General features: G+C 41.3%; 1 protein-coding gene across 4 annotated transcripts; it reads left to right on the forward strand.

The window, feature by feature from the left end:
• The first annotated feature begins 879 nt into the window (after positions 1 to 879).
• gapvd1 (GTPase activating protein and VPS9 domains 1) lies at positions 880 to 27,023 on the forward strand. Of its 4 annotated transcripts, none has more exons than XM_054610544.1 (27): positions 880 to 1,021; positions 7,546 to 7,765; positions 8,761 to 9,028; positions 9,148 to 9,720; positions 9,818 to 9,901; positions 9,995 to 10,129; positions 11,124 to 11,316; positions 13,577 to 13,734; positions 14,037 to 14,166; positions 14,266 to 14,391; positions 14,541 to 14,714; positions 17,309 to 17,446; positions 18,664 to 18,798; positions 19,436 to 19,555; positions 19,818 to 19,895; positions 20,702 to 21,048; positions 21,218 to 21,305; positions 22,824 to 22,895; positions 23,003 to 23,131; positions 23,237 to 23,363; positions 23,481 to 23,593; positions 24,206 to 24,365; positions 24,522 to 24,709; positions 25,185 to 25,398; positions 25,810 to 25,882; positions 25,991 to 26,188; positions 26,512 to 27,023. In XM_054610544.1, exons 2-27 carry the CDS (start codon positions 7,581 to 7,583, stop codon positions 26,650 to 26,652), a joined length of 4,347 nt encoding a protein of 1,448 aa, XP_054466519.1. In that variant the 5' UTR covers positions 880 to 1,021; positions 7,546 to 7,580; the 3' UTR covers positions 26,653 to 27,023. The 4 variants fall into 4 exon arrangements, with proteins under 4 accessions (XP_054466519.1, XP_054466522.1, XP_054466521.1 ...); XM_054610547.1 differs by having other exon boundaries at positions 23,003 to 23,122; XM_054610546.1 differs by having other exon boundaries at positions 13,580 to 13,734.
• Positions 27,024 to 27,764: the final 741 nt, after the last annotated feature.

Consider the following 27,764-nt stretch of genomic DNA (forward strand, 5'->3'; position numbering starts at 1 on the left):
AAATACAAACCGAGAATACAGTCAAAGAGTCAAATTAAATGGACACACAAAAGCAAAATGGGGAAAAGTCACAAATCATAAGCTATCATAACAAATTAGATTTTAATCAGAAGTAAAACCCAGAGAGAAGATTGTTCTTTTCAATGTTTCACTTTCGGATGCGGCCCTTAATCTGTTCATCTCATTTTATTACATTTTTTGTCAGATCTGAGTGAATAGCAACATCACACTGTGTGTGAGTTTTCACTATCATTTCCCCTATACAGTTTTTTTTGCCTGTATATTCAGAGTGTGCAAAGATACAAGTAGTATTATTTAACCAAGATTTGTTTTTTCCAAAAGAAATTATTAAACCTCAATTTAGTGCAACTAAGTTACCTCTGTGACACAGGATCCAGAATTTGTAGTCAAAAATCTGACAAAGTGTCACTTAGGAGAGAATATGAAGAAAACAATACTGCCATATAACCAGGACTAGGATATAAAATAAGATAAAATAAGATAATCCTTTATTAGTCCCGCAGCGGGGAAATTTACAGGATTACAGCAGCATAGAGGATAGTGCAAACAAGAGACATAGTAAAAAAAAACAAGATCAAAAATAAGTATTATAAATAAGCAAATGAGCAATAAAAAAAACAGTAAAATAATTAAAAAATATTATATATACAGACAGAAACTATTATAACTATTGTAACAGAAATGTATAATTTGTTTTAGATATAATCCATTAAGATAGGACATAAAGCTTGTGAATCAGAAAATCCCCCAAAATGCTTGGTTGTAGTAAGTAGTTTTACATTTAAAATGTGCAGGCCTGTAGCTTCCTTTAACAAGCCTCTGCGCATGCGTGTTGCGCAGGTCTCCTCGTGATGACAGCAAATGACAGCACTGTTCGCTCCTGCAGTAGCCCGTGTGAGACGGCTAAGCGCCAACACACAATCCCTCTGACTCGAGAAATCTTATGATCGGCTGTGTTTGGAGAACTAGTGAACAACCAGTGAACGTGAACAACATCCGGGTAAGTCGCTGAACGTATGTTAGCATGCTGCGTTGATCAGGTTTGGACACAGAGGAGCATTGCAGCCTGGAGCTAAGCTAACGCAGCTAACTAGCTCCTCGTTAGCTCACCCTGCTTGACTAGCAAGTCGAGTTTAACTTGGGTTAGCGTTAGCAGGCTGCAGCTAGGTTTGGCTAGCTCACCACTTCCCTGTCTTTGCTCCTTAATCAAAGCAGTGCAAACACCAGCCCGTGTTGTCTGGTAGCAGTGTATTTAACACCTGGGTGTCCTGGGTTGTGTCAGCTTCCTATGTAGCATGTATCGTGAGTTGACCTGACGTGAGATACGTGGGTTATTTGGTTTCTCAGCTCGTCTGATGGTAATCTAAACAAGGTGAACCTAACAAATGGTAACTTAACTTAACCCATCTGGATGTGCTGGCTAGTAAGTTATCAAATCAAGCACATTATACACTTGTACTTGAAAATGTTTTGGTTTTAGTGTCAAGTGTGCCAACACCCATCCTTTGAGCCTGTGAAGGTAATGTCTACCTTGTGACTAAATACAATGACCACTAAGACAGGGTTTGTATTGTTAGACTTGTAAGTACAGATGTAATGCCATTTAACATGATCAATGATTTCATACTGGTTAAACCTCTTTGTAGCAAACAGGGAATGATCTCCCCATTAAGTCAAATGTTACTGTAGTAATCTGTCATACACCCAAATAAGTCTAGTCTTATTAATAAGGTCAAATGCTAAACATATGCTGGTTACCACTTGTCAAATTTTACATTGTGCTGCTTTATCGTCACATTTAATATGTTTGAGTTTTTAATGTTTGCCAGACAAAACATGTTCACAGAAGACGGGAAGGCGCCGTGAACTTCTGACTTAAAGCTTACATGACAAATGATGTAATATAGTATTACAACAGCAATATACACAGTGATTGACTACCTCTTTTACAATAGCTGCTGTCATAGTGTACTGATCCTGAATCATCCTAGCTCTGTATTTGCTGACCTCAAAAGGACTAACCTGCTAATGCCCTGCAAGAAATGTTACCTCACCTTACAGAGCACAGCATAACTTTAATAGCTTCAGAAGTCACTTTTAGTAACTCACTTTGTTAAGTCAGCTCTGTTGATTCAAGTGTGACTACGGGATCACAATGTTGTTGCTTTCAACTGGATTTAAAAACAATTCCTAGGCTCATTCATTACTTGGTAGGTTCATCTTGACTTGTCGGAGGACCACAATACTGAAAGTTTAAAAGATAACTAACAACAGATTATTTCAGTTGATGCAGATGACAATGTATACTAAACTATATACAATTTCTAACAATCTGGGGTCACTGAAGGAGATGACCTTGTGTAAGCTCAGAGGATGTTGAACTGCCGAGCTGGTGGAGTTTGTTTATAGCTACATGTGTTTGTTCTATTTGCTTAACGTTTTCATGACAGCTGCTGTGCATCTTCACAATGTTGGTTTGGGCAAAATGTCTGTCTGAATACTGCACACTTCAAATCCATTGTTTTCATGATTTCTTTGAAGCCATTTCACTCAATGTCTTGGGCAACAACACATAGTTTGACCCACCTTCACGGGTCTGTGAAAAGGGCAGAACGAGGCTGAATTAGCATATCTTGCCAGTTGAGAAGGTCTGTCCTGACTGAGACCAATACTATTGTGCGCTCTGGTGCTCCTCATCTACTGGCCAAATCAAACACTTGCCCTGAAGGTGGTAGATAAGGTGACAGCCCCTCTGGTAAACTGGGTTAAGTTCCAAGATGTACAAGTTGTAACATTTAACTTCAGCATCTGATGAGCTACTGGTGCAACAGTGATCCATGTTAATTGTAAATACTGTTTATCCATATAACTTCTACAAAACACCCTTTAATTAACTACATATTCAAGCTGATAACAATTACAAACAGTGGAGTTCTTTCAGGAACTCAAGCATAAACATTGTTTATTCAACTGAATATGAAAGAGTCCGCCTTTCATAATGTATTTGGTATGGAAACATGGATTTAGTGAGACTCTGCCCCTGATTTGGGACATGTATTGTGTGCGTTTCTCTTTTTTTGGCAACACTACAATGTTTTGTGGACATTGTCAAACATTACTTTGGTTGTGGTGGCCATAAGGGTAGATAAGCTAGCGTTGTGACCAGAAGGTCACTTCTTGGATCCCCAGATCAGAGTGGGGACAGTGATAATTTAATGCTAGCTCTCCCAGTACCTGACCCGAATGGTGGGAAAGGTCTCTCTTAAATCTGATGGACTTGGTGTACAGTATCTGCTTGCTGAGAAGTGTAAGAAATTATTTGAAAGGGAAGTGGAAAGAGGATGTTTGCTCAGAAACATGAACACCTTTTGTAGAAAGTGAAATCTTTTGAATAGCTATAAAAAGCACTTTGTGGTATTGGTTGGCTTTCTCTCTCTGTGTGTGTGCGTGTGCATGTGTTTGTGTGTGTGTGTTTGTGTGTGTGTGTGTGTGTGTGTGCGTGTGCATGTGTTTGTGTGTGTGTGTTTGTGTGTGTGGGAGGAGTGGGCTGGGTTCCAAACACATTTGCTCAGGTGCTGTGATATTAAGTGATTTTTAACTTAAAAAAGTAGTGTTGTTATGTGCTTTCACATTTTTAGAATTATTTTTGACTTTGAAACTTTAGCCACATTACATAACTCAAGCAGTTGGACTTTCCTTGGCATTTTAAATCATCTATTTTGTCTTTGCCCCGCCTCTTATGACTTTATATCATTTAAGTGCTTATGGAAAGATTGGTAATGGATGATGACTGGTCCTCTTGTCACTATGTAAACAGTATTCAGTATCTGTCCTGCCACAACTAAGATCACTGTCAAACAACTTATGAGGTTGCAGAATATGCCTTCCCTAGCAAAGTCTGTTGTTTGGTTTCCCTTCTGCTTTAGAGTTCCTCAGTGAGCTCCATTACTGACTCACCAGGAGGCTTTGTGCAGTTTATTGTATTGGCGCTAACTGGCACAGGAGGTTATGACAAATGGCAGTTAACCTCACTGCTAGCCACTCAATAGCCTAGGTGTTTTTTCACTTCCTTCCAAGTATGTGAGGAATGTGCTTATTTAAGAACACGAGTGAATACGTGGAAGTGCACCCTGAGTGATGAGTACCATCAACCAGTTATCTTTCAAGTAATTCGGATGTGAAATGGAAACCTAAGAAATTATACCTTTTTATTATTTGCCTGCCAGATCTATAAATCTAGAAAGGTCCTAAATGTAGATTGGCTTTACAATCATTTATAGCTCCCATCATGTGTTGGTTTTAGCACAGCTCCCTTCTCTAGGTTTTCAAGTAATTCAGTGCCAACAACTGCTTTGATAACTGTTGATTAATCATTTCAGTCATTTTTGAAGCAAAAATGCCATAATGTCACTGTTAAGTGCCTCTCAAATGTGAATATTTGCTGGTTCTCTTTCCTTGGTAGTTCATCTTTTTGGGTCGGTCAGAACAAAAAGCATATTGAAGGCTGTGGGATTTTTTTCCCCCTAATTTCTGACATTTTATAGACTTAACAATTACTTGAATAAAAATGAAAATTATTTATTTGACAATCAAAATAATCCTTAGTTGCTGCCCAAGTTAATACCTAAATCATGTCCCCACCACTCACTTCATACTCTAATGACCATAAAAGCAGATCAAAAAAACAAAAACAGATTGGGCCACAACTAATAGTTACTTTGGTAAAACTTAACTTTAACTCCCCCTGTTTGATAAAACTAATTCAAACAAATGATTGCCAAAGTGGAAAATATTAGGTGAAGAACCGGGCCGCAACCTCTCCGTATATTGGTTGCAGAAAAACATGGCGAGATGGTATCCCACAAACCAATGGGTGATGTCACAATGACTACGTCCACTTCTTAAATAAAGTTTATTTGAACAACCAGCAGATGGAGAGCCAGCACTTAGAAGTAGACAATTGTTTGTTAAATAAATCGCAAGAAAAAATAAAATTATAATTAAAAGCTTCACACATATTTAGTGGGGAGCCAGGCAGGAGAAGTTTTTTTTCAAGCATTTGAACTTTTTCGTGAACTAAAATGCATTGCCAGAGGTATTTGCAAGCGAGTACAAGTCAGATTTAGCTTTAGTAAGTCTGAGATAGTCATTCCGTTGATGCCAAAAATTCCGCCGGTCAGTCAGAGGGTTGGTTGTTTTGGCAAGTTTTCCAAGCTGAGTCTCTGAAAATAAGAGTTTTGAAAATGTTTGGGGAAAAAAGGATAAAAGGCTAGAACTGTTTTTACTGTAAAATGTTCATAGGGAGCAAGAACGTTATTAAAAATTGTGTAAAATTATTAAAAGCTAGTTTGGATTCAGAAATGTTTTAATTTTTTTCAAGGTCAGTGATTTAATTATTTTTCTAAAATTCCTTTTCCTACTAGTACGGAAGGATTGGTGTTATTCCAGAGGTTTCAGGCATTTCTAACTTATGCAACTAAGCAATGTATGCTGATGTCCTAAGCAAAATCTAAATCTCTGCCAATCTAAATTCAAATCACCCAAAATAACCGGCTCAGATCTAACATGGGATGATATTTATTTGGCAATTCTTCCAGGGCTTCAAAATTTGCATGTGGGGGACATTAGATTCCAGTAATTCTAATAAATATTTCTGATTATACACCAGCCTCTAGCTTTGGTTTCCCACAGGATGAGATGTAGTTGTTGACAAAGCATTTATTGAATGTATAGACTGCTGCTGCTTATAAATGCTAAATAAGGGGACTTAAAGTAAAGTCTTGCCGTTATTCCCATGATCCAGTTTGTTATTGATTTCTTTTCAACTGTTTTAGTCTTAAAATCATTAAAAAAAAATACAAGTAAAAAGTGCCTTCAAAAGCAAACCGAAATAGTTGCCTTTATAATGATGTGAAATTATGTTTGGAAATCTTTTATTGGCAATTATTTCATATTTTTCCTGATTAATGAATAAGTGATTCATTGCTTGGTAGAATACTTTATTTTTGTCGATCTATTGATGCACCCAGGACGCCATCATGTTTCTCATGTGATAAGGATCATTTGGGTCTTGTGAAGAATTATACGTATGCATTTTTTTCTCCCCAAACCACAAAATCACATACTGAATGTTTCTTTGTATAAGAGTGGTATTTCATTAACATCAAATTTCAAGTTGACCTGTTCTCTCCAAAAAAAAAGAAAATCTATCAGTTATTTGAGATCAGTAATAACTGATTAGTCTTGGTTTACCATGGGAGTTCAATGTGGAGGCTATCATTATGAATTTAAATCCGTATAACCAATTTGATTTGTCAGACACATCAACTCAAACGCTGTGGTTGTCTGTTAGCTTGGGAACAATGGCGCTGCCTTCCAGTCATTCACACTCTGAGGACGTTTTCTACAGTCTAGTCTCATTCTCCTCCCAGAACCATAACTCCACAGTTAAATCTGTCTTTTGCTTTGTTTGCAACCAACCACAAAGAAGCTTTTGTGCGAATGATACACCAAGAAATCCTTCAAATTTCATGCACTCAGCTTGGTTTGTATGTGTTGGCTGTGTATCTCTGGAAAAGGGAGAGGGATTTGCATATTCTGCTGTTGGGCGTCTCCTGAAGCTTGTGAAAAAGTGTGCTTTTGTTGTTGTCGTTGGGACAGTGTGTGAAGCACATGGAATGCAAATGATCACCCTTGCATGACGCGAGCATCATGTGTGAACCATTTCCTGCTTCTTCTCTAATTACAGTTACTTTTAAATCTAGGAGAGCTCCAATAGAGAATACCGATTTTATTTGCAAAAAAACTAAATAAATGCTATCGTTAGGTAGGTACTCGTTGGGTACTAAAGTAGCATAAATGTCAACAAGCGCAGAATGTTAACTTTCTTGGGTTCATTGGAGTGTTTGTTTGGTAACAGACAAGTACACATTCTAGACAGTCCCACAACATCATTACAAGTCAAATGTCAGTAAGTGGGGACTTGCAAGAGACGGATAAAAAAGGATGGTCAAGTTTGAATGTGAGGCTGTGATATCCTGATATTGTCTTAACTTGGAAGGTTAGAAGACGTTCATCAAAAAATGTCAAGACTTCTTCAAATGTCTTGTTTTGTCTGACCAACAATCCAAAACCCAAATATAATCAATCTACAATAGATTGAAAATGTAACTAGAGTAGTTACATTTTTGGACTATCAACTAATAAATTCCTTGATTTGTTTAAACTCAAAACACAGGCTATTTATTCTAAATTGTGTCTCGAGGCACAAGCTGAGATAACCCTATTGACATCATCAGGGGTTCATTTCACAGACTTGACAAAACATCTCCAGAACCACAGTGGACTTAATACAACTGTGTTCACATGCTATATAGTGCTGCTATCTATAACATGTAACATTTAGAACAAAACACCTGACATCTGTTTTATTTTTCTTTGTTCCAACATTTGATAAAAGCTTATTTGAGGTTTTGATCTGTTTCAGTACCACGTATTCACCTCTTTTACCTTTTTTCTTTTCAGGTAATTTACCTCTCTGCCTGTGTGAGCTGGTGAAGATGGTGAAGCCAGACATCCACACTCTGGCCCACCACCTGAAGCAGGAGCGGCTGTACGTGTCATCGGAGAAGCAGCTGATCCAGAGGCTCAACAGTGATGTACTGAAGACAGCTGAGAGGCTGTACCGGGCCGCATGGATCGCCAAGCAGCAGAGGATCAACCTCGACCGTCTCATTCTCACCAGGTCTGACCTGCCATCATTATCCACTCAGGCCTTTAAAAGGAATAGATCAACCTTTAGGGAAATATGCTTTCAAAAAGGGAGATGCCAAGATGGCTTTTAATGCCATTTCTGTGCATAAAGTACAGAGCTGTAGCCAGGCTGTGATTAGCCTTGCTTAGCATAAAGATTGGGGTCAGGGGGCTAACAGTTAGCCTGTCTCTCTCTGAGGTTTAAATATGTCTCACACCGTCTCTAAAACTCTGATAAACACAATTTCTTTTTTTATCTGTACCCAAATAGAGGTATATAGAGGACGATCTGTGTCATGCCTGTGATTTGTTATTGTTGTATCTTGGTTTACTTATGTCAACAGAAAGCAGGTTTGAATGAAAGACATAGCAATATACAGTATGTTAGCAGTAAATAATTAAAATACTGGTAAATTAAAAACTTACCCTTAATAACAACTAAATTTAAATGCCAAAAAGTATTTTAGGATGTTGTGAGCATTTAGAGATATATTGATACCGATACTGATATCGGATATCGGTCCGATACTCACTCAAATAGCTGGATCAGGGAACAGTGACAATGAGGCAATCTGGATCCCTAGCATTTTCTGAATGTAAATTCTATTGTGCTGGTGAGAAAAAAATTGATACTGAATGGTGTTCTTCCTATCTGCACTTGGCCCTGTCACTACAGGTTAGATCAGTTGTCAGTCGGAGCCTGCAGATGCAGAGCAAGTGAGACCTTGATCTTTGAGCAATGCGATCTAATGCTTCTACTTGATCGTCTAAAGGTTGATTTATGTCAGTCAGAACAAGGTTGGACAATGTGTCGTCTACCATGTAGAAAAGCTGGGATATACCCTTTTATACCCACCATGCCTTAAAAGTGTTGGAGATCTGGTTTTCTTAGTCAGAGGGAATTACAGTATATACTGATAGTATTTGGTGGTACACATGGTTTTATATGTTGGACGTTATTCATTATGAAACAACTCTGTTCCTCAGTGCGGAGGCCTCTCCAGCTGAATGCTGCCAACATGCCAAAATGCTGGAGGACACACAGTTTGTCGATGGCTACAAGACTCTGGGCTTCCAGGAGACGATCTATGGCGAGTTCTTGGCCCGGTTGAGGGACAACCCCAGACTGGTGGCTTCCTGTCTGGTGGCAGGAGAGAGGCTGAACCAGGAGCACAACCAGGGGGTCACCCATACAGTCTTCACCTCACTTTATGGCAACTGTATCATGCAGGAGGATGAGAGCTACCTGCTCCAGGTCAGTGTCCCCAACCTGTCTCTAGTGCTACACGTTTGTGAAACAATTTAAAGACCTCAAAGTATCATGACATGTTTTATTTTTCTCTGGTGCAACTTTTATTTCTCGCCAACTCCCAGGTGTTGAGATATCTGGTTGAGTTCGAGCTAAAGGAGAGTGACAACCCTCGCCGCCTGCTGCGACGGGGAACCTGTGCCTTCAGCATCCTGTTCAAGCTCTTCTCCGAGGGCCTGTACTCGGCCAAGCTCTTCCTCACCGCCACCCTCCATGAACCCATAATGCAGCTGCTGGTGGAAGACGAAGACCACCTAGAGATTGACCCGGCCAAGGTGACGGAGCGCCTCACTCCGGCCCAGCAGGAACGCTTTGGGGAGAAGGGCTCTGATGGCTACAAACAGAGGGTGCAAGCAGCTGTGGAGGCCAATGAAGCCAAGCTGGTGGCTCTAGTCAACAAGTTTATCGGCTACCTAAAGCAGAACACCTACTGCTTTCCCCACAGCCTGCGCTGGATCGTGTCGCAGATGTACAAGACTCTGTCCTGTGTGGAGCGTCTCGAGGTGGGCGAGGTGCGCACCATGTGCACAGACCTGCTGCTGACCTGCTTCATCTGCCCAGCTATAGTCAACCCAGAGCAGTACGGCATCATCTCAGACGCCCCCATCAATGAAGTGGCCCGCTTCAATTTGATGCAGGTTAGTGGCAAAGCAAGTATCCTGTTAACACATCATCACACAGGTCGGAGGCATTCTACAGTAAAGATTTATATTGTATATATTTTTTTTTTCACAGGTTGGGCAACTTTTGCAGCAGCTGGCCATGACCGATGACGATGCAGACCCTAGGCGGAAAAGCAGTTTGTCCAAATTTGATAAGGTTTGTGAACAATAGTGATGCTTAGTTGATTCCAGCCCGAGCACAACATATTGCTCATTGTGCTAACTTGTACTTCTTCCTCTCTGTCTGCAGAGTTGTGTAGCTGCCTTCCTGGATGTGGTGATCGGAGGAAGAGCAGCGGAGACCCCGCCCATGTCCTCAATGAACCTTCTTGAAGGCCTCAGTAGGACTGCGGTCTATATTACACATAATCAGCTGCTCGTGATGGTAGGCTCTTTTGCAATTGATGTATCCTTGTTACCATTTGAAAGTTTTTGTTATTATGTGCTGCCACCCTGTTGCAGAGTTGAACTGTTGATATAGGCAATCTAAGGTTTTAAGTTACTCCCTACAGACAGAGGTGATTTGACTTGCCGATACCTTTTGCATAATTCCCTGAAACACCTACAATTACTTAAAAGGTCCCAATGCAGAGTTCATTTACAGGCAGCTGACAAAACAAGAAAAAAATTGCTCACACTACAAATTTGTGCTGTAAATGGCTTTCTCGAGATGTTAACTATGTTTGTCTTTTTTGTGAAACTAGGAATGTTGATTCACTGCCAGCGTTAATTATTCAGGCAGAGTATGTAGTAGTTATTGCACAAATATCTTGTTAGTGCACGTGTCTACCAGTCAGTTTAGTTTATTAGTTTCCATGAAACCAGTTTCCATTGGCGCTCTTCTGCATTTTGCATATGCGTCATCATTATCGACCTTAGCCTTTTTTCACAGTGCATCATGTTGCACGGTTTACAATTAAATTAGTAGCAGTTCAATCATAACTATGTAGATAACATTTTAAAAAGGGAGCTACACAAGTGAGTCAATAGCGTCACGTCAAAGCTTTAATAGATATGTGACTGACGCTGTTCTGCTAGGTAACGTGTAGAGGCATCCTACATACAGTTAAAAATAGGCTGGCTCGTCCATGTGGATTGCAGATGAGTCGGTAGCAAACAAAGCAGAAATTTGGCTAGAGGGAAAGCTTATGCATTAACCTTCCTCATGACTCAGTGCGACTTCAGTGCAAAACATATTTATCGATGCATTATGTCGTAATCCTTTGTCATTGAACTCTAATGAACCTTTGTGTATTCTCACGTATTGCACCAGAAACAGTTTAGGCTCACTCAGACTTCTCACACCCTTCCGCAGAATAACATTTGACTCCTAATTATCGTCATGGTCTCAAGAATAACGTTTCTCACTTCCTTGACAGGTGGACTTTGTGCGTAACGTGATGGCAGGGGACCACCTTCGCGAGGAGGAGCACATGGCTCTGGAGACCCTGGTTGCCAACGTGCCCCAGTCTCGAACTGTGAAGAGCAACAGTCTGGAGCTCACTCCCTCCAACACCCCCCAGCTCTCCCCAGCTACCACTCCTGCCAACAAGAAGAACAGACTTCCCATAGGTACCCACCGCCACCTCTGTCTCACTGACACTTTTATTGAACAGATGTATTGATGTGCTCCGAGTGATGCAACCTCTTGTAATTTCCCGATATGAGGCACTAAAGGATATTTTGCTCCATAGGAATATCACATTTTGAAACTAGAACTAGAAGATGAAAGCGTAACATTTTGCCTAATGAGAAGCATAATAAACAAGTAGAGTTGAGTGGTGATGGCTAGTGAAAGGCCTGTGTTTTTATAGGAAGCTAATGAGCTTCTTCTCAGCTTGTTATAGAGATAATTAGCGTGGCCTGGATTGAGGCTCAATTACAGAAATGACAACCAATTAAATTACCAAATATAAATGAACTAATTTTAATTGGAATGGATGGAAAAGATGCATAGACTACCTTCATTAGCATTCTCAAGACAAATGATGCTGTAGCAACACCCCCTTAATTAGAAATGAACCACTAGTGCTTGCTGCTCTGAAATATGAAGTTGATACACACAATCTTGAGTTGACACTTGAAATACTTTACGAATTCTGAGCTGTACTCTGTATTCTTTCTCCAACCCCTACTTTTTCCTCTTCCTTTCCTCCTGTGCTGCCACTGAATGACCAGGACAACACTTAGCCGCTATAACATCCTGGGACCCCACAACCACCGCTCTGTCTGCTCACATTCCATTAGTAACCCCTTTTGGTGGGTAGCCTGTCAGTCGTGTTAGACCTCGAGAGGACTTAACCCATGTTACCGTGTTAGATAAGGCTCATCTAGTTCATGCTCTCAACCTTCCCGCCTCACCACTGTGACATAGCACTGCTGTTGTCCATGTTCGCTTTGCCTCCCGCAGTGCTTTGGCTTATTATTAGAGCTAAAATGTTTTTAAACTAATTTCGTTTTCTAAGTTTTCCCCTATTTTGCTTCCTCATTCAGCGGAATATGGCTTTTCATTACCAGGTAAAGTGGGGAAAATCTATCGTTTCCTCCTTTTAGTCTCTGCCTAAAGTTATAGTCAAAATAAAGGAAACACTAGCGCAATTACTTCCCACAATAATTGTGGCTCTGTGGTGGTGTTGTGTCCTTAATAGAACATATGGTATCCACTCATCTCTGAAAAAGTAAGAATAAAATGAATAACAGTGATAATATCAAGGATTATATTGGCTCTTTGTGCTTTTAAATGAATTGGAGGACGTATAGTGTTTAATTTCCAGATCGCTTAAAAATTCACAACTGAGATAATGTTGTTATTGAAGAACATGTGATATAACCAGCATGCTTTTCATCTTCCTCGAATAGTTTTATACCTATATATATATACTTGATGAAAGCATTGTTAGTAAAAAAACAACAACACTGTTATTGAGAAGGGAAAACAATTCAGAATGAGTGTAATGTTGTAAAATGTCTTGATTCTCTTTATGTAATTCTCTTGAGATGATTGGAGAATTGAGTACCAGACATCCCATGAAAAAGTCAGAACCCCAGTTAACTTGTAGAGTACCTGGTCCTGTACTTAGTGGTTCTTCTGAATTAGTTTAAATATATCTGTTGGATGGAGCTACATAATCAATGCTGTGTGCAACAGCTTCAGAAATACAGAGCTGAAATATGTCATACTCTTCTGAAGAGTGGTATGAATGTCATGTGCTGCTTTAGCATTTCATTATATCAGGCCTACCATTTCAATCCCAGAAACATTGTTAAAGAAAGTAAGCTATTATCAATAGTGAACATTGTAATATTTCTATTTACAGTGTTTACAAAATTCTATATTCTAGCATTGGGAAAATCATTTAGTTAAAAAAAAAAAAATATGGCAGATATAGCGTCTTTGGTTTTTGTATCCGTTTGAACTTGCTTGTATCCAGTGAACTCTACAATGAAAATACCATTTCAGATTTGAAATATTTTCTGAAAGCTTAGCCATTATTATTAACTAACTATTATCTAACATCTAAATATAATACTTAAATTCGTCTTTAATGTCACACCAATGTATAGCTTCAAAAGGAAACAATTGGAACTCAATCAAATGGTAATTTTGACATTTTCTTTGTGAAACTGACAAAGTCATTGTGACTTACAGCTCATTTGGAACTCATTCTTATTACTTATGAATTTAGCGTTGGTGTGACATACCAGATGAGAGTCTTGGTTCTCTAGTTTCAAGCTTTAGGCTAGAGCTGTTCATTTTCACAAATAATGATTGGTTGTTTGTTGAAACATTACAGTGGTTTTCCTACTAATTCCCTCCAACCCCACCAACCAGCAGCTGCCCGCAGCCGCAGCCGTACCAACATAGCCCAGGAGGGGGAGGCAGAGGCCAGCTCCCAGGAGTCCCTACAGGAGCTGATGCCAGAGGAGGTGCTCGTGATTTCAATAGGAACTGGTCCTCAGTCTGTCCCTGGGATGATGTCAGAGAATGAGGTAATGTGATTTGAATTAATGCGCTCATTTGCAGGTGAGATGATGATGTGATAAATTCAATACCATATTTTTTCTCAGAGTCGATGACATGCATTTTGCGGTGCTTTATGTGTGCTTGCGACGTTATTCAGTGGTTAAGAAACCTTGTATCTCATGTATAACTAACTCCCTTATCCAAATTTACCTGTCTCCTGCTGTCTTTTGAATGAGATAATGTCTCTTGCAAGAATGACTCAAACAAGTTGGCACCAAACACAAGAGATATTTTAATATATATTAAGTGATTTATTTTTACTCTCTAGGTTTTGAACCTGCAGATGGCTGATGGGGCCCAGGGGGATGGCCATGCTGATGATACTAAGCTGCATGGTAAACCAGACAAAACCCTCCGCTTCTCCCTCTGCAGTGACAACTTGGAAGGCATCTCAGAGGGTCAGTCTGCAGTCTGAAGACACATACATCTAAACAAACAATTACCAAACAAACTATTACCTTGTGTATGTTTTTTAATTTATAATTTGTTTTCCACAGGTCCGTCCAATCGTTCCAACTCTGTGTCCTCTCTGGACCTGGAGGGAGAGTCTGTTTCTGAGCTGGGAGCCGGCCCATCAGGGAGCAACGGAGTGGAGGCTCTGCAGCTTTTGGAGCATGAACAAGGTCTGTGTCTATTTTTGCTGTGTTGGAAGTATAAATAAATAGATATTTTTAGATACAGCAGTTTGGTAAACAGACCAAAGATAAGAAAGATTACACATAAAAGTTTTTCATGAGCAAGCCCTGTCTAACATACTGCGTGTTCCCTTCAGCCACCACTCAGGACAACCTGGATGACAAACTGCGCAAGTTTGAGATCAGAGACATGATGGGTCTGACAGATGACCGAGACATCTCAGAGACGGTCAGCGAAACCTGGAGCACCGATGTGCTCGGCAGTGACTTTGACCCCAACATGGATGAAGATCGGCTGCAGGAAATAGCAGGTGGGGCATGGCTTTACTGCTTATTTAACCTACTTTACTTCCTGCATCAGGAGGCAAATTGATTGATCTGCACAGCATATGTGATCATTGCCGTTTGATGAGATGAATTTGCCACACGTAGGGATCTTCCCTGACTGTTGATTAAGTAGATTTAGGGAAATGTCATCACCTTGTGGTATGTGGGTGAAATAGCATCAACAGGCATGTCATCAATTCAGCTCAGGTTCTATTAAGAAATTCACCACATGGGCACTGCTTTTACATTTTCTCATGATAGTTTTCTTTAATCTAAAACAAGATTTTGAATTGTATATCACTATTTAAGACACATCATAAGTGAATATGTTACCTACTTGATCTGAAAGAGATATTATAGGCCAGTGTTTCTAGTTGTTTTTTTAGGTAGATGTATGACATTTGTCTTTTTGTTTTCCAAATGCAGTGCTTTATTGTGGTAAGGCAATTTCTTGTCTCACTGCCAAATCCTAACTTTATAAGATGCTTAGTATGATTAATACAGTATATCTCAGTTTTTCTTACCTTTTTAACTGAAGAAAAACACACTGAATGATATATTAATTGAATAATAATAATAATTGAGGATGAAAAAATACCAATTTCATAATAATCATTTTTATTCTGTTGCCACTGATTACTGCATATGCAATTATCTTCCAATTGATAAAATAGACTAATTAAGTGGACGCATAAAGATTGAAAATGGACTCTAGGGGCAAAACAAGTTATGGTCTAAGTGTCTCTGGAAGTACATCCTGAAGTTGGCTTACATAATAACATTGGCAGTAGCTAATAAGTACACGCGTAATCATAATGTGCTGCTCTACTGTAAAAGATAAACATCTTCAGTCCATAGTTATTCAGATCCTCCTGTCTCCTCTGCCTCAGTCTTGTTCTTCACAGCCTTCCCTCTGCCCATCTCTCTCTCTCTCCTTCTGTCTCTCTGACATTCACTCAGTCCCTGCAGTCTTATTGACCTTGGTTCCTTCTCATTTGCATCCACCATTTTTCATTCTTCGGAATATGGCGTTGGGGGACTTTTCCATCATTAAGTGAATTTACAGCGATTTCCTTATGTGTTTTCTCCAAGGGATTGGGTTATGAGATGCACATTAAATATCCATTAATACCTCATTATCCCACTGATAAGATTACCATGATAATGAGGCAGAAATTCTAATTGTTTCACTTCTTGTTGTGCCACTCATTTAATCATCCACCTGAAAGACAAGTACTCTGCGCCCCTACCTTGAAGACTGTAAACACGGACAGCGGGATAGTGCTCTCCCGCCGCCAATGAGAGCCCTGCCCCCGCCAACATCAGAACACACTGTTGCCTGGGCGCTGGCATGCATACGTGCTCATGCCGTGTGTGTGCCATGAAGTGGAAGCGGGACATACCAGGGGGCGCGGATACCACAGGTCGACTTTTCTGGTCTTGAGCCTTGGCCACGTACTCCCACTCACACCTGCTAGCTCCTCCGCATTCTTCCGCCTTGTTAAGCCAGGGCTTCCCAAATGGAGATGGAGGGACACCGTGCTGAGGACATTGTGGGAGGGTGGGTGAGGCGGTAATTTGGTTGTGAGTAATGCTAGGCTTAATCAACAGCTCAAAGTCATGGCCCTGGAGGCCGGGGCAGGGTGAGATATTACCATTAACCTCTGACCTTTGGCACAGTGGTATATGTGCCTGTGGGTCCCAGCATGAAATGCACGTGACCTCCATCTCTCTCTGTGTCTCTGTATGCAAAGCTCACTGTCTCTGAAGCCACATCCACACACCATTCAGAGAGGATTTTTCTAGTATTTTTTTTGGTTATCTCAGGCCTTTTCACAGTGTTGTTAAAAAGTCAGAGCTGAAGGCAAACGGTAAAAGTGATGGAAAAGGTTTTATTAAAGTTATAATATGTGAAACAAAAACGTTCGGTACCATAGAGTGCTGTAACAATTACTTGTTAAATTATTTAGTGCATAAAAAAAAAAAAAGATAGTAATTTCAGTTATTCATCTTGTCACAGCTCTCGTATGTGAGAATTTGCTACTTTTCCTGTTTTTGTATTATAAATGGGATATCTTTGAGTTTTGAACAGTTAAGTAAAGTCAAAAATAAAAGATTGAAGATTTCACTTTTGAAGCTCAGAAGTTGACATTTTCTACTATGCTTTAATCATCATTGTATGGACAAAATGAATCATTTGTAAATTGAAAAAAACAACTGATAAGTCAGTTAACGAAATGATGAATATAATAAGTGGAAGCCTTAGTAATATATAAAATGTTTTATGGAATGGAACAATAATTTCAACATACATGCAACTCAAAAATGTCTATCTTCTGTAGTGTTATTCTCAAGTTCACATGTTGCTCATATTTAAAATCTGAATAATTTATCAGAACTAATTACAGAATATGAATCAACACCAGTGCCAACACAACCGATAAAGTCTTGTTAAAGTAGAAAAAGGTGCCTTCAGATGACTTTGTAGAGGTGAATTCTTACTTTTCCAGACAAAAAAAAGGTGTTTCATGCTGTGGACGGAGATTAACTCTTTGTCTCTTTCTCACTGTGCTCTCAGGGGCAGCTGCAGAGAACATGCTCGGCAGCCTGCTGTGTCTTCCTGGCTCGGGTTCGGTGCTGCTGGACCCCTATGGCTCCACCATCTCGGAGACCACAAGCGAGGCTTGGAGCGTGGAGGTCCTTCCCAGTGACTCAGGTAAGGAGCCAGGTTTGTTCTGTCCTTTGCTTATAGTCTTGATTCTTACATTCCATCTCCATGAGAGACTCAAATGTTTGTATGCATGTGTGTTCATGCGTGCATATTTATGTTTGTTGGATATAGTGGGGGTAGGGACACCAGGTGTGGTTGCACAGCATTCCATACCAAAAATGTGTGAGTGCATCTGTCATCATATTTGTGTGCACTAGCCTGTCTTTCAGGGCAGATCTGCGTGTGCCAGTAAAAGGCAGCTCAGGGTTTCCTTAGAGGGACCACCAGGTGTGTGTGCACCTGTGGTGGAGCAGTGGGGAGGGAAGCACAAGGACAGCAGCTGTCCTCAGCCAGCTTACACAGTGTCAGTTTTTCATCTGGCTAGACTTAACATTATATTTCTCTAGGTCTGGTGTTTATATATTGTTATGACAATAGCCACGCATGTTATCAGTTTACGTCAGTCAGTGCCAATCAAAATGCATATAAAATGTTATAAATTGTAGATTGTGTGTCCTTGCAAATTGAACATGCAGTCTTAACCTTTTATTAATGAGTAATTATGTGCTTAACTCCCCCTTTTTAAAAACCTGTGTTTTGAGAAAATCAGTAGAGTGCTTTTATTAACAGAGTTAAGTGTTTCTTTGAAAAGCCTAGGCCTTATGTTAATTGAAGTAGTACAGCATTCCAATATGTGCAGAAATGACATGCATGAGTGTCTTGATTGCTTTTTGTTCCGTTTGCTGCCCCTGTTCTGCTCGGTAATAGCACGATCGGAGGCTTGCTTGGAGTAGAACGCTTGTTTCATGGCTAGGCAGCAGAAAACTACACTCTGAAGAGCACTTCACCAACACATTATTACTAACGAGCATGCAAATGAGTACTGCTGTTAGTATGGAGCCTCTGGGTTCGACCCAACAGCTCCATTGGGTAGCCAAAGAATTGGCCGTACTAGCTTTATGGTTTGGTTTGGCAGTTATAAGACACAATAATGTATGCTTTGTTTGATTTCATGCATATGTGCACACTTGGTATCCCGATGATTGTAACAGAGGGGGGTTGGAGAGAGAGAATGACCATCACATGTTGCAAAATGCAGAGATTCATTTTAAATTCATCCCCTCTTCAAGTTAGAAAAGTACACACTCTTGTCTAAGAAGTCTTTTTGTTTATAAATGTATATATAAATATGCCTTTTTCTTTTCTTTGGGGTCCACTTCCAGAAGCCCCAGACCTGAAACAGGAGGAGCGTCTGCAGGAGCTGGAAAGCTGCTCAGGTGTTGGCAGCACCTCTGATGACACAGAGGTCAGAGAGGTCAGCTCGAGACCCAGCACACCAGGCCTCAGTGTTGTCTCAGGTATAAATCTAATCTCCACTCTCCCCCATCTACGCTCCCACTCCAATCTGTTCTTTTTTTTATTGCTTCTGATGCTTAGTCCTTTCTGTATTTCATAAATTGAAATCGTCTTAAATTGACTGCTGGCTAAATAAATGTTCTCCGCCTCCTTGAGTCTGTGTAGAGCAATCATGTAGCTTTGAGGGTTGTTAACCAGTGCAATGGTAGTGTGTGTATTTTTCTGAATGGCACTGGTTATTGCTGGTAGTCTTTTCCGTGGGCTCAGGTGGACATGCTATGTTGACACGCATGAAGTAGTATCCTAGATTAAGAAACCAGCGGTGATGTTCACGGCTTAGCTCACAGGAAAACGTCCCGCGGGATCCGGCCAATGGATAGGCTGCATCTGATGATCACTCTTATCTGTGTCTTTCCTCTTACCCATGGGAGCTTACACTACCAATTTGGAGTTCCCAGTGGGTTCCCATCTGAAAGAGAGCGTACTGTATAGTAAAGAGAAAAATATCCTCTTTTGTTTGAGAAACATTGAACATGCACGTTGTGTTTTTTTCTATTTTACAGTAGATCTGATATCGAGTTGCTTTTGTCCAAAATGTCAACTCTACTGTTTTTGTGTTGTTGTTTCTTCCTGATGTAGGCATCAGTGCAACCTCAGAAGACATCCCCAACAAGATCGAGGACCTACGGTCAGAGTGCAGCTCCGACTTTGGAGGGAAGGACTCTGTGACCAGTCCAGATGGGGAGGAGTCAGGCCAAGGTAGGAGAGTGTTACATCCCCGCTAGGCTAACCATCCATCAGTTCAGTGTCTATCTGCTCTAAACATCATCAGCCTGAGCTATCAATCTCTGTCACTTGCACAACTGCCACCAAGCTAAATCACTGTTTCAGTTCTCAGCAACTGTAATTGTCATAAAAGTTAAAGTTTGTTATTCTTCGTTAGCCTGAAAATTACAGCAATATGCATTAGTGTATCAGTGGTTCATTTAGAAAACGCTCGTATCCTCTTGTGTTTTTACAGGAGGACACAATCTGACATCTCCACCGTCTCAGACAGATTCCTTACTGGCCATGTTCGATCCCCTCTCCTCAGGTGAAGGTAATCTCACTCCCAGAATGCACTAAAGCCAATCGGAGCTATTAAATGAGTATCATTAAATCCCTACCTTAATGTTGCAGGCTCACTGAACAGCTTGAGCTCTGTGGAATTAACCAAAAGAATACCTGTGCTCCTCACACGCAATATGACCAACTGCCGGTCATAAGTGCAAATGAAATGTAATTTCATTCGCCCCATTTAGTATCCCAAATTACTCTCCACAGTCTCTGTTGCTGTGGGTTTTTGTTTGTAGTGCAGGTGGAAAGAGAGGAATGGTCGTGGCTTTGTGTGTGTGGCAAGGTGAAGGCATGACAGGTTGAGAGACCTCACCCCGGGCTCTTTGGCACTGTCCCCTCGTCCCACTGTGCTCATGGCTCGAGGCTGCCATTGGAAGCTTTTCAGGAGAGTCTACCCTTGGAACAGGTGGCCTACCTAAACCTAGGTCTCACCCCCCACTAACTTCTCTCTTAAACACTCTCCCCCACTTTTGAGATGTTTTTTTTTCCGACCGGTTTTATCATATTTAGCCACTACTCAGGAACAAGTGAGATTCGGTGGAACAGAACAACAATCCTCTCAGTGAACCTACTTGTAGAATATCATTATTATATTTAAGGGTGTAAAAACAGTTAAACACAAATATCCACTTAGGGAAGGCTTTGTGGAGTGAGCTGGTAAGTAAGAAACTCAAAGATGAAAGAAAATGCAAATATACAAAGTGCACAGGGATATTTAAATATTATCGGTTTTCATTTTTCTTCTCAAATGTTCTCAACCTTTTATTTTTTTCTCTTTTATTACCTCAGGCTCCTCTACTGGAACAATAGTGAGGCCCAAAGTGCATTACGCCAGGCCCCCTCACCCTCCCCCTGATCCCCCCATCCCTGAGGCCAGTGCCTTGGGGCCGGAGACGCGTCACTCTCTCTTCACGCCTCACTGCCTGGTCCAGGCCGAGCTGGAGCACACCAAGCAGCGCCACTCCTTCCCGGACAGGCTGGTCCGTAGCCGCAGCTCTGACATCGTGTGCCCTGGCCGCCGGCCCACGAGCGACCCCGGCCTTAACCGGCGGGTAGCGGTCGAAGAGCGCGACCCTGCCGGGGCCTTCGCCTTAGGGCCGTCCTCGTCCCCCAGCAAGGACTCCCTGAAAGGAGAGGTAACCAGTTACAGAGGCACTCTTAGCTATTGACAGAGACAGTCGTGTTTTTACCAATGCTGCTGTGGAGCCGTTTTAAAATAATCAAATTGTTTCTTTTGTAGTTGTAGTTATGTTTGATAATGTACCTGCTAGTGTCTAAGTGTATCTTGGTCATTTCTATCCAAAGGTTGAGGACAGGAAAGACAGTGACGATGAGAAGTCTGATCGCAACAGGCCTTGGTGGAAGAAGCGTTTCGTGTCAGCCATTCCCAAAGGTAAGGTTACAAAACACTTGGTCATTTTAAGCATGCCCTCTTTTTCTACACTTTGTAATGAACTTTTAGAAATTTAAAAGCAATCAGTTTGATCCCAGCGCTCTTTTATTTTTTGTTGTGGGAAAAACAAAGTTATCTTAATCACAACGGACAGCAAATATCACACTTTAAAGAGCAGAGCGAAAAAGCAATTTATAATGTGAGAAAGAGAATGATGATCCATGTTTGTCCACTCCACTGCTGATGCTCCAGTTGGAAAATCATGTTTCTTGTTGTTTGAAGTTACCTCAGAGACGTGTCCAGTCCTTTTTCTCTCGCGTCTCACTGGCTGCAGATTTATATAGACTTTTCAAAGCTAATCAGTCATCAGAGGAGCTTTAGCTGCGTAGATTGTGTGGCTGTAGCCCTCCCAGCAGTGCTGTCAGCCAGCGGCTAATGGTCATTAGATAGACCTTTCTGTCATCAACACTGATCGATGACGCATCTCTTGTTGCAGTTCTACTCTACAACCGTCTCTCATACATCTGTCTGGGAAATAATGAGCTGTGCCCACACAGAATGGCTGCTTATTACTCTTTGAGATAATGATGTTTCTTTAGTAAACATTAAATTGATATTCATAAAATGAAGGACTGTGCACATGGAAAAGTAAAAAAGCCATGAAGCCTAAACCCCACCAATCTCCAGCCAAACTTCTGTAGAGTCCATTGTGTTGTCCTGTTGCTCTGCATGGTGACGCACAGTCAGTCGTCCGGCAGAGCGGCAGCCGTGTGTGAAAGGCCAACCCTGTCTGTTGTGTTCCTCACAGTGCTGTATTGGACGGCTGAGAGTGATGTCCCAGGTAACGCTTCCACGCTGTCATCATTGAGCTAGCTTTACTGCTGGAGCCAGCGGCCGCGTACCCATGCTGCTTTGTAGATGTTGCCTTAGAGCTGTGATGTGTCATGGTTGTAGCCTGAGTTCTCACGCCCACAGCCCTCATCCCTGCATTCGTTTTATCACCCCTTTTTTTTTTTTTTTCCCTTTTCTTTTTGCTAGTACGTCACCATTTTACTGTTTGGAGAATACACAATATCAATGTAGATATTCCACCCCAGTGTTTCCTTTGTGTTCGTGTCATCAAATTGTTGAACCTGTGTCTCTTGTTTGTCCTGTTTGCACCTTTAGTGTTAATAGGATAAGCATCAGCGGGGCTACTTACATCTATATGGACTGGACTTTATAAGATGACTTACATTGGACCTTTGTGATATTCTGATATAAAACGATGGTTTAATTCACCATTTCTATATTATTTTGCTTTGATGTTCGTTAAGTTCTACACTACACTTTTTTCTGGTAATGTATGATACCATACATCCTACACTGAGATTATTTTGTCTCAATACAAACCATGAAAAAAAAACCCCCACCAAAGATAGACCAAAATGGCTGTCAGCAAGCAACTCATGATCAGCTTGTCATCCGGCCATAGGGAAAGTGGTGTCAGCTCACTAATCACGTGTCTCTCCTCTACAGCTCCGATAGCTGCATTTCGTAAAAGAGACAAGCATGAGAAAGACGACGTCGTCCCAGAGCGTGTCCCTCAAGGTCTGCCCTGGTTTGGTTAAATTACATTCCTAATTGGGCACAAAATCTAGATATCTATTGTGGTGGCTTTCATTTTAATGCGTCTTGTGTGTTGGTGGGTTTATCAGATGACCCGTTGCCCAGACAGAGCTCGCAAGCTCAGGCAGCTGAAGACATTCTGGACAAGTACAGGAACATCAAGAGGACCAGCCCGAGTGATGGAGCTACAGGCGGAGCTTCTTATGATGGTACAGGAGGTCAGGAAAGACACTTTTCTATATATATATATATATGTATGCTACATACTGTACACTTGCAGACGATACATTGAATAAATTGCCAATTTCTGTAAATGTTTGCAGACCTTTGTGTTGAGGACAGCGTGCATGACTCTCCTAGAGAAGACACTCTGCAGAACATTTCCACTGATGACCTCCCAGACTCCGCCAGCCAGACAGCACAGCAGCATGACTCCAAGTTCTCTTTCAGGTCGGAAAACCACAAAACCCCATTTATAATCCATCACTCAACAATTTCTAATTTACTCAACAGATATTCTCAGCCATTGCTGTTAGTTAGATTTTTTTTCCTGTGTGTGTCTTCCAGTGATGCAAAGAAGAAGTTGAGGCTGGCATTGTGTTCTGCAGACTCTGTGGCTCTGCCCATCATGACTCATACAACTACTCGAAATGGGCTGCCTGACCACATGGACTGTGAAGGTAAGCCATTCCTCCTGCATCCATGCTAGATCTGTCCTGTATCAGTGCTGCTGTAGTGACTAATAACTGTGTGATAGCATACACACCTACCATGAAACACAATCCATTTAAAGCATGGATGTTGGCAAGCATCCAACCAGCTGAAATTGTCTTTAAGCAAGACACCTTTTCTCTACCTTCACCTTCTGACCCGCCTTCCAAGGTTTGGGGCAAGGTAGAAAAAAAGTGGTGGATGGTAAAAGAGAAACTCCATATGGTGTCAGTAAAATATCATGTTATTAAACCATCCTACCAATTATTCATGTAACCACCTACATTAATATTGCTTCAAAATGTTATCGGAAAGATACAATTATGCTGATGCTGCACAAAACAAATGTAGACCTCCTAAGCTTTCCAAACAGCAGTTCTGCAGGACACTACTTTCACATCAGGAGCAGGCACAATCAAGTGACATCCTGTGAAATGCTCAACAGTAAAACCATAAGACTCCATCTCTGTGGCCATCAGTCACATTGTCATGTAGAGGCAGCAGGTTGATCAGATTACAGCAGCCAGCCGTTCCTTTGTGAGCGCCATCTAATTCTGTCTCCCTATCGTCCTTTCCCCCAGACAATGAGATCGTCTGCTTCCTGAAGATCCAGCTAGCGGAGGCCATCAACCTTCAGGATAAGAACCAGATGGCCCAGATCCAGGAGACCACGCGCTGCGTCACCCGCTTCGACGCACGTACCTGCAGGAAGCTGCTGGCTGCCATTGCCGAGGATTATAGGTAACTGTGGAGGACTGGAGAGTCAATTGTGGCACCCAATGGGTTTTTAATTTTATCTTCTCTTTGTCCAATTCATAATCAGATGTATAGGCAACATAGGGCAAGCACTACAGTGGCAATGATATAAATATACATTTCTGTGTGTGTTTCCTTTAGGAAGCGGGCCCCATACATAGCTTATCTGACCCGGTGTCGTCAGGGCCTGCAGACCTCTCAGGCCCACCTGGAGAGGCTCCTCCAGAGGGTGCTGAGAGACAAGGAGGTGGCCAACCGCTACTTCACCACCGTGTGTGTCCGGCTCCTTCTTGAACACATGGAGGCCAAGATGCTTGACTTCATTAAAGGTATCTCCACATTTTCACATTCAGTGTACCTAAACATGAGCATATGGACTTGTTATGAGCTTCGGCTGGCAGAGAGTCGAGAAAAGCCTGACCTTCCTGCTGACCTATTTTCTGCCATTTCTTGCATATTACACATGATTTACGATGCACTGCTCAAACACAAAAACAAAACAGGTGGTGGTGACCCTGACAAGATATTTAAATATATAGGCAGTGGGAGATATGATGGAAGGATTGTTGTTTACCTTTTAAGTTTGACGATGTAATTACAGTTAATATAAAATGACTACATTTAGCCAGATTTATTAGCAGAGATTGGTTCTGATCCTCACATAATTTATTTCCATGTATTTGATGTGCCTGTACACAACATCACTTCCAAGCTCAACTTGACTCACTTAAAACCATCCACAGTAGAGGCTGCTGCTACGTCCTCTTCTGGTGTTACATCTGTTGTTTCTCTGCTCCCCTCCAGCGTTCCAGGGGTGCACAGCATCGGATGACAAGACGGCAGCAGTGGAGGATTTTCTGCGCTACTTGTACGGTGCCATGGCCCGTGATGCCATTTGGCAGTACGCTAGCGAGGACCAGCTGCAGGATGCCCAGATGGCTATTGAGCGCAGCGTTATGAACCGCATCTTTAAACTGGCCTTCTACCCCAACCAGGATGGAGATATTCTCAGAGACCAGTGAGTAACCGTAATGACACCAGTACCACAGGGTCTCACTAGGCAGTACTCCAGATTATTTGTTATTTTATGAAAACAAATGTAAAACTTAAATCTCATCATAAAAAAACCCAAAAGAAAAAAAATTCCGACCAAGTTTTATTGACCAACATGTTAAAATAAGTATAATGCTATAAACCTTGAAAACATCTAAAGCTAATTTTAGCTGCTAACATTTACAAGGAAGCCAGGATGCTTTGTTTGTATATTTTTATGACGAGTTGAAGCCACTTAATCAATCAGTTGAACTCCAGTGAGGAAGATAAATTCAAATATGATGCTTTATATTTAGATTGATATGTTGCACTGTTGGATTGGGCAGAATGTGCACTCTCTCTGTTGTCATATACTTACTTGTTCTGTCTCACCCAGGCTTTTCCATGAACATATCCAGCGGCTCACAAAAGTTGTGACGGCCAATCATAAAGCTCTTCAAATCCCAGAGGTATTTTCTTTGTGATCACTTATATTCATGTGTGGAAAAGGGGAAAAAAAACATTTCAGTCATTGTTTGTTTGTTATTCTTTTTAATCTTTTACTTTTGTGGTTCCAGGTTTACCTGAAGGAGGCTCCCTGGCCCTCTGCACAGTCTGAGATAAGGACCATCAATGCGTATAAGACGCCACGTGACAAAGTCCAGTGTATACTGCGCATGTGTTCCACCATCATGAACCTCCTCAGCCTGGCCAATGAGGACTCCGTCCCTGGAGCGGATGACTTTGTCCCTGTACTTGTCTTTGTCCTCATAAGGGTGAGTCTCTGCTCTTACTGCTGCACACTTTGTTAACAGCACAGTCAGCACTAAGCTGTATATTTAAACAAAACTCTTTCTTTGACCTTCAGCATTGATCACTTATTGACAGATTTTTGGAAATGAAGACTAAGAATAACCATCCGAAAATGATTTCCCAAATGACTGCATTGTAATTCCATGCATCATAAAGTGCGCTATCTGCTAACCTGTGTGGATATATTTTACATATTTACATATTTATGATTGTAATCCGTACGGCGTTGCGCGAGGGTTCTTTCGGCGGCTAATGTGGGTCCATCCCTACATCTCCTCCCCTCCAGGCAAACCCGCCCTGCCTGCTGTCCACCGTTCAGTACATCAATAATTTCTATGCCAGCCGGCTGAGTGGGGAGGAGTGCTATTGGTGGATGCAGTTCACCGCGGCGGTGGAATTCATTAAGACCATCGACGATCGCAAGTGAAGCAGAACAGCCACCTGTATGGGCAGACTGCGGGGGAAGGAGCCGGGAGACTTGGAGACCTCCCAACCAACTGCTCCCTCTGCACAGCTTCTAAAACCTGGCCCTCAGCCTGCTCTTTATTTGTATAGCTTGTACATAGCCAGAGACGTTGAAAGAGTACAAAATATATATTACTGTATCTATGTGGACAAATCCAGGTTTTAGCCGTGCTGAAAAAAACGGCCTTGGGGAAAAAATTGGCAAGATGTTAGCTCTGAACCTGATTTTGATTTTTTTTCCTTTTTGTCTCTTGTTTTCACGTTTGGGGTCTGTAATAGGAATTTTATAAATATATAATTACCAATATGACATTAAATCAATCTAAAAGATAATCCTATATAAAGGGACCAGACTTCCTTGATGTGATCACTGATCTTTTTATTCCCCCCTGAGTGAGAGGGAAGGGCTTCCAATTAAATTACAATATAGTGTTCATTAAAGGCATTGTAACGTGGGGATCTACAGTGCGTGGTAGTTACTGATTGGGTTTAGCGACTCATAAAAACTGAAATCAATTCACAATAATCATACTACTCACAAGGTAAGTGTATCAAACAAGCAGGGCAGCTTTTTTTATGAATCGTTTACTTCATCTTTTCCCAAAAAAACAAGTGTGTCAGTGACAATTTGGACATAAGGGCCCACATATTTATATGAAATAAAATGTATTTATTTCTGTAAATCTATTTAATGCTTTTGTTTATCTAATTTAAAAAAGAAAAAATTAAAATGCATATCATGCCCATTCAAGATGTCTGAGGCAAGTGGTGTAATTATAGTAAACTTGCCAGAAAAGCTTGAGTTAGGAAGGCACCTTAGCAGTGAGTAGGTGGGGGATTAGGATACAGGGTCAACTTATGCAGAGTAGTGGTGGCATTTATGGACATATTGACAATTGTGCCTTTTTGATGTGGGGCGCTCTGTACAGGTAGTTAGTTTTGACTTTTATTTTTTAACCCAGCATAGGCATTATCCCCCGCCCCCTCACACACACACACACAACACACACACACACACACGCGCACTCCAATGGGCCAACCACGTTTCACTGGGAAACCTTTGTCCAGCACTCG

The sequence above is a fragment of the Anoplopoma fimbria genome, chromosome 13 (genome assembly GCF_027596085.1).
Source record: "Anoplopoma fimbria isolate UVic2021 breed Golden Eagle Sablefish chromosome 13, Afim_UVic_2022, whole genome shotgun sequence".
NCBI lineage: Eukaryota > Metazoa > Chordata > Actinopteri > Perciformes > Anoplopomatidae > Anoplopoma > Anoplopoma fimbria.

Coding starts and splice junctions, on each gene's coding strand:
- gapvd1 (XM_054610544.1), top strand. CDS start 7,581: ATGGTGAAGCCAGACATCCACACTCTGGCCCACCACCTGAAGCAGGAG. Junction 19,896..20,701: donor TCCCCTCTCCTCAGGTGAAG/GTAATCTCACTC, acceptor TTATTACCTCAG/GCTCCTCTACTGGAACAATA. Junction 23,132..23,236: donor TTCTTATGATGGTACAGGAG/GTCAGGAAAGAC, acceptor AAATGTTTGCAG/ACCTTTGTGTTGAGGACAGC.